Here is a 14,266-nt window from a genome sequence, read left to right as displayed (position 1 = left end):
AATGCAACATATATTGCAAATTTTGAGCATTTAAAGCACAGACTTAATAACTTACAAAAAATCTATTCATAAAGCAAAGAAATATAGAAAGGTTCACCCTGTCTGTCAACTTAAACACAGACTTATTTTAATTTAGAACATAAGACCATAATGTTCATTTGGCACAAATCAGGCATATCTATGATATTTCTTATGTTAATTCCACTTGAATATTATTTAAAGAGGGATAACAATATGTTTTGACATATGATAAGTTAGGGAATTTTTTCTTTCTAAATGCATTAAGTTTTTACTGAAACTAAATTTCCAAAATGCATTGGTTTTCATGATAATATTACAAAACATCTTAAAAATCATATTAAATATGCAATGAGTTTAAAATTATAGGAAAATGATTGCACATTTTATAACAAGTCATATGATTGGCTAACCGCCTTTGAAGCAAATGCAACAGCATCACTCATTAGTCAGTAGACAATCCTTGACAAATTTGTAACAATAACGTTGATTGGCTAGCACTGTCTGCAGGAAATAGCTCAGTGTCACCAATTGGCCAATCCTGGTCTACTTAATGTCATAAAGTAGATCTGACACGATGACCCTGACCTCATAGATGAGAAAAATACCTGAAAAATCAAAAGTATTCATTATTTTATTTATTTTTTTCCCCATTGCAAACAAGTTTTTGACTTTAATTTTATTATATATTGAACCATAAAGATCAACATAGTCATCCTAAAAGAATGTTAACAGTGAAAGCCCGGGATTGAAAGAAAATCACTATACGGCTCTGACACTACCTGATGTTTTTTCTATTAAAACGGAGCGAATCTACATACAACTTGTAATATCCCAAGTCCCATATTTACTGCGGATTGTTAAAAAAGTAGTATATTCTTAGGAGTGACACAACTAATATTTAGCGACAACAAACTCCTGACACTTCTTAAGAAAACCAGGAAGGAAAAGTGCACAACAGTGTGGGGCTGGAGCCTACGACCACCAAAACACTAACAAGATTCTTTTTCGAATGTGCTAACCAGGCAGCTGGTTTTACTTGCACACCCTACGACAAATTCAAGATTCTAATTTACAGGACAATGACCACCAGTGTAAATGTGGAAGACAATTGGATTTACCTTGTCATTTCTCTCACACAGGAATTTTAATTTTTGAGCCTTCTTGTGCATGAACACACCATCCAGATGACCAGTCTCGGCCGCACGGATTTCTATTGCTTTATTTCCCCAACCCATTATCTGGCCCGTACCAATGTATGCTGAAACCAAATAGAAACAATGTTAGCATGGATATCTTGTATGGGTTTTTAATTTTGACCTTGAAAGCTATATATGAAAATATGAACTGAATGAGATTTTACTTTCAAAAAAGGTTGAATGTCCCACTACCAACTTCAACCAGACATTTAATATCATTAAAATTATTAATACTTTGACGCATGCATGAGGAAAATAGAAGGGAAAATTACTTATGCAATTTAAGTTACTAATTCCAACCCATATTCATTAAACATGCTCCTTTTAAAAGCCCTTCCCTATTTTACATGATATAATCCCTATCTTACCAACAGATGTGGGTAGCTCTCCCCACTGCAGAACAACATTCTTTGTCACCTTGCCAGTAGAATCCACATACACTCCCTCATCTGTAAGAATAAATCATAAATGCTTATAAATGCTTATAAATGGATTTATGCTAAAATGAGATTTTAACGGTAAATAGTGAGAAAATGTACAGTATATAACTCCCACTTCAGGAAAAAGTCCAGCAGCCAGAAAATTTTCTATCGGCTTGTATAAATCGTTAAGATCAATGCCAAACAGACACACAACAACAGACGTCATCAAACAATACAGATAACATATACATCATACATAGTTTTCAAATTAGGTTTGGATTACTGCTTTCAACCAGCTCATGACGACATAATAGACAACCTTTTTAAGAACAAGCTGACCGTCATACATATGATACAAAAAAAAACACATAGAAATTTACATGCCAAACAGGATATTTCCAACACCTCAGGTAAGACGATCCAATTATTTAACCATGCCAGAAATTCTTATCTTGCCCACAGGCAAAGATAAAACAAGTACCCGTATGGAACTCCTTTTTAATGGTCATCACATTGTAATTACCTCCCTTGTTGAAGACTGTCGTCTGTAGCATCATAGAAACCTTTTCTTGTTGCTATATTTAGAATGCTAATTAATTATTTCTCACTTCAAATGTCACCAAAATATAGTTTTTACCTTTCAAGAAATAACGCTTCACTCTCCTCAGACTTATTTAAAGACCCATATGAATATTGACATAATCTGAATCACTGCCAGCATATCCATGACAACCACAAAGTATCACATATCCATATTTTCACTACGCACAAAAGATTTCCAACAAAAATTCATTTTTACTAAATTTTGTTTGACTTAGGTTGGAGAAAAAGAATCTACCATAGCCGCTCATGTATGTAAGTTCATCCCATGCCTCGCGCAGTGTTCTGCAGAAACTCGGTAAACCTTGTTTCAGCAAAACACCCTACGCTAGGGTCGGGCCAAACTTATCTTACACTCCAGCCATGGAAGATACTTACAATTTTGGGTTGTTGCAATCTAACATAATGTATCATGGCATCAACTATTTATCCCAATCCAACTATTAGATGGAATTGGTCCACATAGGAAACTATGATGTCAGTTCTATTTCTTTTTTGACAGTGCCTTTAAGGGTAAAACAAGTGCCATGATTGAAAGATGTCCGTTGATAAATGTGTTTACGTCAGAAGGATGAAGCCAAGACTTTGAGCCAGGTCAGTAATGAGTACAATAGTTAAGAACAAACTTCACCTACTGTCATAGCACAGCAGAACTTGCATTCCGTTTGTGTTGGGTAAAATCACAATGGTGTGAGGGACTATTGGACCATGGGTCTGAAATAAATATGCACATGTAAGTATTTTCAGTTTCTCAGAGTAATCAACAAATGAGGTTTATATTTCATGTCAAATGCACTTCAAATCAACAAAAACTTGTGAATCTGCCTTTGATATGGTATGAACCTTTTTGAGAGGAGAAATTTAAAATGCGTCAAATAGTCTCAGCCAATTTTTCAAATCTATTTCTTTAGCAAAAACTATTCGACCCCCCTCCCAAAAGCAATTCTGTTTATTTAATTCATCAGCATTTTCCTTAGTTTATACTGCTTTTTTAGTTTAATTGTGTCAAAACTGTTAGCTTGAAGAACCTGCGAGTACCAATGTAAATTTCAAGAGGCCATCAAAAAATTCTCTTGAAAGTTAACTAACCAATTTGGTGAGAAGCAAAAACTATAACACCACTCTAAACTACTTGTATATTCCTTTAGAAATAAACCGTTACACAACTTTGAACTGCTTCTATATTCTATTGATCAGAATAACATGCAGACATTTCCAAGACCACATGCTTACTTACATGCTGTGGAATGTAGAGGTCATACAAGGTTGCCGTGTCAACATCTACTGCATGGAAGCCCATCTTTGACCCATACAGGACCTTTAGCCTCTGACCTTCTTCAACTGTCAGGTCAACAATCAAAGGTCGCTGGTTCAAGTCTCCAAAAGACTGAAGACCAATGCAAAAACATTTTTAAATCTTCATCAAGAATGATTAAATACTAAATAAACTCTGACATTTTTTTTTTCAAAACACAGTCATTTTGCGAATCTTTAACCAAAAATTAAAATCACTTTCTTTTTTGTCAATGAATGACATAATATGAGTTTTTACTATTGCATTATACTGCTTGTGTTATTTTGAACTCTATAGGATACTGTATGTTATGAATATTATTGTTCACTTTCTTATAAGCATTCTACCATACGGTCATGTACATACCTTGAAGGCCATGAATTTGTGGTAAGGTTTCGGGGCCCAGGCGTAGATTTCTATACTTTCCTTCAGGGCGATCACAAGGAACTTGATTTTCTCATACTTCACTGGAAGGGAAATGACAAAAGCTCTCACTTGCGCTCACATAACAGTAAATGGGGAAATAGCAAACTAATGTTCTAAAAATCGAATATTTGATAGCTGTAATTTTTAGACTTAAGAAAAAAATTAATTGATCCCAAAGACAATAATTAGCCAAAAAGAAAATACAAACAAGAGCTGTCACAGTATGTGACGAATGCCTCCGAATGTGACATTGACCTACGAACAAGGTCAGTACATGAAAAATTGATCTTGCCTTTACGTGTCAAATACATATGGCAAGTTATTTTAAATTGCCTCTGAACATAAAAAAATACCACCCATACTTGACAACCTACACTGTTATGTCCTTATATTCAGAATTCCCTTGTGAATAAACACTTAGTGTATCTTTCACCTTAGAGGCAGGGACATGGGTCTTGCACACGACACGTTGTCTTCGTATGTGGAACACATGTAGCAAGTGATTTTAAAATCTGTCCATACAAGGGAAAGTAACCGCCCTGACACGACAACCTATACTCTGTGTCCTTATATGCAGCACTCCATTGTGAATAAACACTAAGTGTGACCTTGACCTTTGAGGTAGGGACACGGGTCTTGCACGCGACACGTCGTCTTGGTATATGGAACACATGTGGCAAGTTATTTTAAAATCTGTCCATACAAGGGAAAGTTACAGCCCGGACACGACAACCTATACTCTATATCCTTATATGCAGCACTCCATTGTGAATAAACACTATGTGTGACCTTGACCTTGAGGCAGGGACACAGGTCTTGCACGCGACACGTCTTCTTGGTATGCTGAACACATGTGGCAAGTTATTTTAAAATCTGTCCATACAAGACAAAGTTACAGCCCGGACACGACAACCTATACTCGGTATGTCCTTATATGCAGCACTCCATTGTGAATAAACACTTAGTGTGACCTTGACCTTTGAGGTAGGGACACGGGTCTTGCACGCGACACGTCGTCTTGGTATGTGGAACACATGTGGCAAGTTATTTTAAAATCTGTCCATACAAGGGAAAGTTACAGCCCGGACACGACAACCTATACTCTATGTCCTTATATGCAGCACTCCATTGTGAATAAACACTAAGTGTGACCTTGACATTTGAGGTAGGGACACGGGTCTTGCACACGACACGTCGTCTTGGTATGTGGAACACATGTGGCAAGTTATTTTAAAATCTGTCCATACAAGGGAAAGTTACAGCCCGGACACGACAACCTATACTCTATGTCCTTATATGCAGCACTCCATTGTGAATAAACACTAAGTGTGACCTTGACCTTTGAGGTAGGGACACGGGTCTTGCACGCGACACGTCGTCTTGGTATTTGGAACACATGTGACAAGTTATTTTAAAATCTGTCCATCCAAGGGAAAGTTACAGAGCCGGATGGACGGTGCGATTTTAATATGCCCACCTTCGGGAGCATAAAAAGAAAGATAACTCTCAAAACTGACCAAAAAAATAAATAATAAGCAGTCGGCTCCCTTTGCAGGCAGCTGTTTTGATGACTCGCATGTATCATTTAACGCAAATTTTGATTTGTTATACAGAGACTTGTCTCACCTATTTTGAAATGAACACACCCTTCCAGCTCTCCGACATTCACCCAGCCATTTCTCTTGTCATTCTGAAATCAAACATAACAAGATAGATATTGGAAAACAACATCTCCCCCCACTTTCTTTGTTTTATTTTTTATTGAAAAGTATGATACCATCAATATGCATGAAGTAAGCTGGAACTTTTACTTGGATGAAATTCACTGGCAAAACCCCTGAAAAGCAGCTGGAATTCTATCCAGCGACTAGAATTCCATGCCTTAGTTTTGATGCCTGTCCGCTGGTAAAGGTCAAAATGATCTTAACCTTAGACATTCTGATCTCCAAATCAATAGAGATTAATGAACAAGTTGTTCAAAATTTATTGATCAGAATAGAATTGATTAAAATAGAAGTGTGAAACTGATGACACAAATGATGATGATGCTGCTGCTGGACACAGTAATAGACACGAAAAGAACTCCTACCCCTTCCGACTTGAATATTTTAGACTTGAGCCACGACAGGTAGTAGACTCTGATCTTGTTTTTCTTGCCGGAGATTGTAACAAGAATGTTCTGATTCTCCAGCACTTCCATCTGCTGGAACCGACGTCGACTGATCAATGAGTAAACTGAAATATACATGTTTATAATGAGCATGGTGTTCAGACATGATCAATTATATGTATTATGTATTTCTTGCAAGTGTCTAAATCCTTGTTACAATTTACTTACTGAAATATTACAAGATTTTGCCCATTAACTGTCACATAATACATGATCAAGCCAAGTGCATAAATCCAGTATTTTTATACATTATCATTTTATTTCAATACGAATCTATTCAGCATATAATTAGGACCTTTTGTACCTTATTAAAGCTTAGTTCTAATCAAAATACAATATAAAAACTAGAAATGTGTCCATAGGACACGGATGCCCCAACTTCGATTTTTTGTCACAGAAAATAAGCGATAATGATTATTCAGGATAATCTGAGGGCCCTAACTCCTAAATGATTAAAGCGATTTCCATGGCTATCGAACTTGATCAAGATATTATGGTCACAAACATGTGTTAAAAGTTTGGTGAGGATTGGACAAACAGTTTTCAAGAATTAGATCGGAAACAATCTTCGGGACGTATTTTTCAAGTCTTTTTTTGCAAATAAAGGGCCGTAACTCCTAAATGACAAAACCGATTTCCATGGCTATCGAACTTGATCAAGATATTATGGTCACAATCATGTATGTAAAGTTTGGTGAGGATTGGACACATACTTTTCAAGAATTAGATTGGAAACATATATTTTTGAAGTATTTTTGGCAAAAAAGGGCCGTAACTCCTAAATGACTAAAGCGATTTCCATGACTATCGAACTTGATCAAGATATTATGGTCACAAACATGTGTTTAAAGTTTGGTGAGGATTGGACAAACGGTTTTCAAGAATTAGATCGGAAACAATCTTCGGGACGTACGTACGTACAGACAGACAGACAGACAGACAGACGTACGGACAAGGGCAACCCTATATGCCGCCACTTTGTGGGGGCATAATCATGTGTTTCTTTTCACATTGTGCTCTCTGGAAAGATATGAAGTACATGCAAAATGAAACATAAATCAGCAGACAATCTGAACAGGCTTAGTCAATGATTATAGCTTACCTTTGCCTTGACCGCTCCGATCTAACAACATCAATCCACTGTCTGTCCCTATCAGCAGATTCACACCTGAAAATCAAGTACAGAATATATATTGTATTGTTTCACAATCCAAGGCAGTTTTGACTTTCAGTTTTGGACCCTGTTACACATTAATTTCTGCGATAACATGTCAATGTCTTAAGTATCATAATGGTATTTACCTCACCTTTTTCTTGAAAACCCAAACCCAAACCCAAAATAAAGGATAGGATAAAAACCAGTATAATGATTATTCTAACTGAACTAAAAGTCCTACCCCACAAGGAAGCACAGAGTATATCTGAGTTAAATCTCTTCTTGTATTTCCTGATCTCGGGCGTATCCGACATGGACTCCTGCGTCTGAGTGGGCGCAACATTTACATTGATCTGTGAGCCCCGCCGGGTCTGACTTGTCTGACTTGACTGTGAGCCCACTGTCGATCCACTGCTGGCCCCAAAACCAAATGCTGAGAATGACCGCTGATGTCGCATCGATGGGTTCTTGCTGACCGCCTGTCGGTACTGCAAATATATACACATGCATGATTTAATATGTCAGACTTTATCTATGTTTTTTTTGGAAATAAAGCCAGTAGGCTTGTTGTAACATATTTCAGTTTTGTGAGAAAATAAATCTGGTCATGAAAATTAATGCAGCCATCAATAAAATACGAATTGATCTCCAAAATGCAGTAATGGCTACAGATGTAGGTATGAATCATTCATGTTAAAATTGAACTTATAAATGAAATTGAAACAAGCTCTGATAGATATAAGCTTAAAGTATCTATGTTAACATAAATAATTGTGTACCATCTAATGTCAATCAAGAGAAGAGACTAGTCTTTAAAAGAAATACTTTATTTTGATAGAAAGACAATATAATATGAATGATTAAACAGCTCTATCATCATGAGACTATGTTTATACATATTTCTGATTCCAGTGTCAAGAAGAGATAAACATTTTTCTAGCTAAGCCTAAATTAGGGGGAATTTTCTCCCTTTTACAATCAATCCATCACTAAAACCTGGAGCCAGTTTCACAAAAAGCTGTGAGGTAAAAATATTTCACTCCCCAAATCCTTTTGCACAGGAAAAATAACAATCAAATCAGGTGGTTGTAAAGTCGTTGCTTATTTTTATATATGACTTATAAGTGTTTTGGTGAAGCTAGACTTTGACAAGCAAGTAAATGGTTTCATGGCTGAAGTTCAAAATGTTTGAAACATTTTTTTTTCACAAAATGTTAAATTTTTTAACTATGATATATTTAATAAGTAATATATAATATATTCAAACAAAGAATGAGCTCAATGATAGAAATAAGAATTTGACCAGTGTGTTTTCTTTATTATGCATTAATTATGATAGTAGTAATGTTAAGCTTATAATATAATGAAAAATGAAGCTTCATTCCATCATTCGTTTATTAATAGCTCAAAATCAAAATATGTTATTCAAGTAAAGGTAAATGTAGTTATTCTGTTATAAAGGATATCTTAATCAAATTCCCACTATCAAATTAGTTGCCTGTTATGGTGTTTAATTGATATACTCTGTTTATATAGTATAATTATCAACAACTTTTAATTTTCAAAGTTTTAAATTAATACATTATCCGTAAAGTAAAAAAAAAAAATTAGTAATAACTTTGGCATCCACAAACTTTTATTATAATCCGTTGCATGAATTTGTTATTCTTTAGAAATACAATATCATCACAAAGGGATGCCAACGCTTGACTGTAATTCTCTCAGTCTGTCAAGGGGAATAACATAACAAATATTTTGAAGTAAGAGTTATGTGTCCTGGTTCACATGTTTTATACTGATTTTGTCATCATGAACATGTGCCATATTAATATTATTATGTAATTATTTTCAGGATTGGCAATTCATTACAGTTTTTGCAAACACCAATAACAATAACCACAACAGCCACAACAACAACAACAACACTATGGCTATGACAATATCAGGACTTTTTTCATAAAAAAAAACGGACAAATTTAAACAATATGGAACCATTACGAAACATAGCAAACACATGGCCAAAAGCCCAACATATGTGGCAGGACATACAATGTAGTGTGTTCTGGATAAGAATTGTATATTCTGCATAGAACATTATATACTATTCTGAAAGCGTTGTGTACACATGTATATAAAAAGAGTATATCTTTTGTGGAATCAAGTCAGATTTTAACAAGGGTAATTTAGTGGAACCCAACTGTGATATCGTTTTTTTATAGTATTTTACTTCACTTAAGACGTCCACTAAATTAACAATTGTCACCCTCATCTAATAAAAGATTGGAACTTCTTTAAAAAAAAATAAGCCTTTGCCGAAATATAAACTCTTGATTCCACAGTGTAATGAAAGCTTTTAGAGAGAGTATGGCCTTCTAATGAACCTTTTGGTCAACTGCCTGTCGATGCAAATTCTGAAAATATATTATCATAAACTTCAAAATTCTTTACTCTTTATCGCCATGTTTAATGAGCGCAAAACAACAGTGATAATTAAAACGAGTTAACTTGCTCTTTAAATTTCAAACATGTATGCATGATGATATCTATATATCACTCCAAAGCCATATTTGTTAAAATATCTTTGGGTTAATTGCATTGAACTAAATCCTTAGAAACATTAATTTATATAAACATGTAAGATTTAGAGTTTTAACAAAACACAAACATGCTTGTAGGCCAGAAATGTTTAACTAAATGTTGTGAAACCTATTTCATTTGAAAAACTAGAGCTAGCATTTAAGAAGACAGTGTGTCATATAGATCTGATTGTATTAAAATAGGCCAAAATAAATTAATTGCTAGATTTTCATCCATTTTTTTTAAATGGGGGCGGTGGGTTACAGGGTTACATTGTTTTAGTTGACTGTTTCACGTTGAATGTGTGTTCATGCTCTTTCTTATAAAAATTGCATACGAGTGACCGTATATATGTGTTTTTATAGACAAGCCACAAACATGATCATAACAAATCTCCTTTAATTATATGTGAATTTTATACAACGACAATGTAGGTATGAATAAACGCCATTCCCGGACAGTACCAGACTGATACCTAACACAGACCCTAGTTCAATTTTTATTTGAGTCAACATAAATTTAAGTGGCAGAGGAAAAATAAGGGGGCGGGCGGGGACGAAAATCTAACTATTTATTTAAAGTCGCCATATTGGATTGTGTGATTATATGCCAAACCCATTCTGTTATAAAGTATAACATAATTCACTGATTCTATTTTGAAGGAACACATTCAAATAATCCAGGCAAAGAACTCATAATTATTAGCAACATTTCAGTATTTAATAATTTCTGCTGCATGTATCTATAATTGTCAATAAACATATTTACACAAGACCAGTCCCTGCTTTAATAAAATCAGATATGAGGAACACCTCAAAAAACAAGTAACTATGACATTTTTCTACACCTATGGCCATTGTCATGTGCACAAGCCAATAAAACAACACCTATGGCTATCGTCATGTGGACAAGCCAATAAAGCAGTCATAGTACATTACTTCAGTTTCAAAAGTATATCATTCCATTCTTCATTTATGTAAAATTATATCAACTAATAAGTCTATGTGAAAAACTGTATTAAACATTAGGTCAAAGGTAAATGCCATCCACTCCAGTCTGAACTATGTAACCCTTGGTAAAACCCATGCAAGTTTATATAGCAGGACATGTCAACAAATCAATAAATGATATGAAAACACATATAAACTGATTTTTTGTAAAAAATGGAAAAAAGATATATCAAACTTAGTTGCATAGTGATTAATAGTATGTATATAGGGGAAGTGACTGTTGCTTAAAGAGGTTAATGGCCGTGAAAATGAAAAAAACAACAATGTGACTTGAAATCATTCAACATTTATACTTTTGCTTATGTTTGGTGTTTTAAATGACCATAGGTGTAGGTTTGTTCTACTTCAGTTCAGTTTAAGGCTACAAGCGAGTGAAGTAGGATCAGTATTTCACAACATTCAGTGTACTAAATTAGATATTACACTCAAACATTTCATCACTGACCTCATCTGATGTTGTTTTGTCCTGGGGTCGTTGTCCACTCAGGTTTTGAGGTGATCTTGACTGTGGGGGGGTGTGGGGTGGCAGTAGGTCAGGTAACACTCCACTACTGGCACTGTGTCTAGGAGACTGGGCCGCTGTAATATATGCATACATTATTGAAATGGCTTACTAACATATCAAGTGAAGCATTGATAGAATTGATCCAAGCTCTTCTCCTTTAATCAAACGTTAAAACTTCTGTGTATAATTTCTCTGCTCTTTGAATATTGCCTGGAAAGGAACTTTCAAATTCAATATGATGCTGAACATGACATGAACCAATTTTGTATAACACAGAATCACAATTTGTATTGCCTACATAAATGATCTTCCTGTGAGAAACAGTGAAAATGCATTAAAAACTGCTGACGTGATAGAAAGAACTTACGTCCCCCAGCGAGGGCCCCAGGAAAGGAAGAGTTAGAGGACATTTTCTGGGCACTCTTGTGCTGTCCCCCATTACGCTGGATGTCGCGGTCTGAGTGTCGATGTCGCTTGCCCTCATCCTGGTCCTTGTTCTGAAAGTAGAGGAAATTCAAGTTTTAGGTAATATGATCAAACACCCTTGTTCCAACGAAGGACATAGCAGGTTATCTGCCCCATATAGAGACTGAGGGGACATAGCAGGTTATCTGCCCCATATAGAGACTGAGGGGACATCCAACAAACATTTATGTACAATCAATTTTCAAAATTTGAATTTGCAGCGTAAGGCATCTGTTTGGCTTATGACACTATAGCTTAAGTATTCAGCTGAAATTATTGATCTTAAGAGGAATAAAACTGATCAATGTTTCCTCATTGATGAGGGATAATGATAGGTTTGATCAGAATTCTGTAATGTAGACAGCCTCGATAAAATAAGATAAAATATTCAAAGTATTTAAAACATCTTGTCAAGGGAGATAAATCTGAGGCAAGATAGTTTGAAAATTTATTCTATAACCATTTCCCTTAGCACCCATACAAATAAGCTTGGACTTCAAGCAATTTAAACAACTGCCTAGTAGTTTCACTGTATTTTGATCAACTTTAGTACATAAATGTCATCAACCATGTCAAAAATGAATTGGTAAAAATGCAAACACTCATGTATCAGACATGTTTTTTTACTGATTATCAGAAAACAATATTTCAACTCAACCCCTCCACAACCCCCTGAGGATTAGTGTCAGGCCTGGTTTCTTTTATCTGCTAATCCAGGAAGGTCATTAACTTTCCAAACAAATTCCCTGTCAGCAAATTTCCAGAGCTGATGTAGAAAAGCATGTAGATCATGTATACATTTAGCAGCTTTTTATTACATGTTCTTCAAATACAGCTGATCAAATACAAGTCTGTCTTAAACAATGATAGCAATAACATCAAAAGATTTTCACCTTTTTAAGAGTCCATTTTGGCATTCTACAGAAAATGCAGGAGGCCATATGGGCCACAAAAAGGTAAGTGCACACCAAAATAACACTATTCAGCATTATATAATGCAGTAACGGTTGTCAGTCAGAATGCAGAATAAAAAGTAACCTTCCTAGTCGAAAATCAACAAGAGCCGTCGTAAGACATGGCGCTTGACTACGCCGCTTTGACTTAGAATACAATAACGATGTAATAATACCAAGTTTGGTCTCTTTATGTCAAACCTAACTAAAATTATTTGATATATAAGGTGACTTTGATGCTGCCCTCCCACCAGCCCGCCCAAAGAATGATGCAAGTCATTCAAATAACTTGATTTCCCATTATGAAAATGTGGTTAAGAATATACAAATATGCCTTTCAAAGGGGGAAAAAAAAAAAATCAAGGGCCATAACTTGTTTTTTTTTTTTATTAAAATCCCAACTTGCCCTTAACTTTTACTTGCCTAAAACTTTAACCTAAGTCAATCAGGGGCCATGACTTGTATTAAGGATTTGGAGTTATGTAACCTCATTGGGTGATGGTTCTGAACAATTGTGTGAAGTATTAAGTCAATTGAATGAAGGGTATAGAAGTTATTAAACAATATTCCAACCTGCCCTAAAACTTTAAACTAAGTTCCATAGTCAATCAGGGGCCATAATTTGTATAAAAGATAATATGGAGTTATCTAACCTCATCATGTGATAGCTCTGAACATCTGTGTGAAGTATTAAGTCAATTGAATGAATGGTATTGGAGTTTAAAGTGAAAATCCCAACTTGCCCTAAAACTTTAACCTGCCCTAAAACTTTAACCTAAGTCAATCAGGGGACATTACTTGTATTTAGGATAATATGGAGTTATGTAACCTCATTGAGTCATTGTGGGATGGTCCTGAACAACTGTGTGAAGTATTAAGTCAATTGAACAAAGGCTATAGAAGTTATTAATAAATATTCCAACTTGCCCTAAAACTTTAACCCAAGTTCCATAGTCAATCAGGGGCCATAATATGTGTAAAGAATAATATGGAGCTATCTAACCTCATCATGTGATGGCCCTGAACAACTGTGTGAAGTATTAAGTCAATTGAATGTAGGGTATTGGACTTATAAGTGAAAATCCCAACTTGCCCTAAAACTTTAACCGGACGCAGACGCCGACGCTGGGGCGAGTAGTATAGCCCACCTAAATTTCGAAAAGTCGAGCTAAAAATCAGCTACAAACATCTACTAAATAAATGTTTGCAATAAATCACCAAATATATGCCAGTGCACCAGGGATTTCAATAAATTTCAAATAATTAAATGCTGAGGATAGGGAATGGTGTAACATCAATATGTTATTAATGCGTAAATGATGACAAGGCCTATAGTTACAAAATGAGGTCTAACAGTGAACCAGCTTTAACCAAATCTGTGGACAGTGCCAGTAACCACAATGTCATGAAAAAAATTGCCCCCCAGAGAAGATTGCCCTAATACACATAATCTGTACACCACAAGTCAGGG

General features: G+C 35.3%; 1 protein-coding gene across 4 annotated transcripts in view; it reads right to left on the bottom strand.

Annotated features, from left to right (window-relative positions):
* Positions 1-384: 384 nt before the first annotated feature.
* LOC128219722 (misshapen-like kinase 1) overlaps positions 385-14,266 on the bottom strand; it is a 59,758-nt gene continuing 45,876 nt past the window's right edge. For 3 of the 4 annotated variants that reach the window (XM_052927663.1, XM_052927667.1, XM_052927665.1), the window contains 13 exons: positions 11,745-11,874; positions 11,318-11,451; positions 9,667-9,696; positions 7,527-7,773; positions 7,232-7,297; positions 6,049-6,194; positions 5,586-5,649; positions 3,900-4,000; positions 3,477-3,626; positions 2,875-2,953; positions 1,586-1,666; positions 1,140-1,279; positions 385-626 (listed from right to left, as the gene is read on the bottom strand). In XM_052927663.1, coding sequence (XP_052783623.1) covers positions 543-626; positions 1,140-1,279; positions 1,586-1,666; positions 2,875-2,953; positions 3,477-3,626; positions 3,900-4,000; positions 5,586-5,649; positions 6,049-6,194; positions 7,232-7,297; positions 7,527-7,773; positions 9,667-9,696; positions 11,318-11,451; positions 11,745-11,874 — 1,452 coding nt within the window. In that variant the 3' untranslated portion in view covers positions 385-542. The remainder of the gene's footprint in view (positions 627-1,139; positions 1,280-1,585; positions 1,667-2,874; positions 2,954-3,476; positions 3,627-3,899; positions 4,001-5,585; positions 5,650-6,048; positions 6,195-7,231; positions 7,298-7,526; positions 7,774-9,666; positions 9,697-11,317; positions 11,452-11,744; positions 11,875-14,266) is intronic. The other variant, XM_052927666.1, reaches the window with a different exon arrangement.

The sequence above is a fragment of the Mya arenaria genome, chromosome 15 (assembly GCF_026914265.1).
Source record: "Mya arenaria isolate MELC-2E11 chromosome 15, ASM2691426v1".
Classification (NCBI taxonomy): domain Eukaryota; kingdom Metazoa; phylum Mollusca; class Bivalvia; order Myida; family Myidae; genus Mya; species Mya arenaria.
The sequence above is the reverse complement of the archived record's forward strand: the minus strand, read 5'-3'. Positions and strand labels throughout refer to the sequence as shown.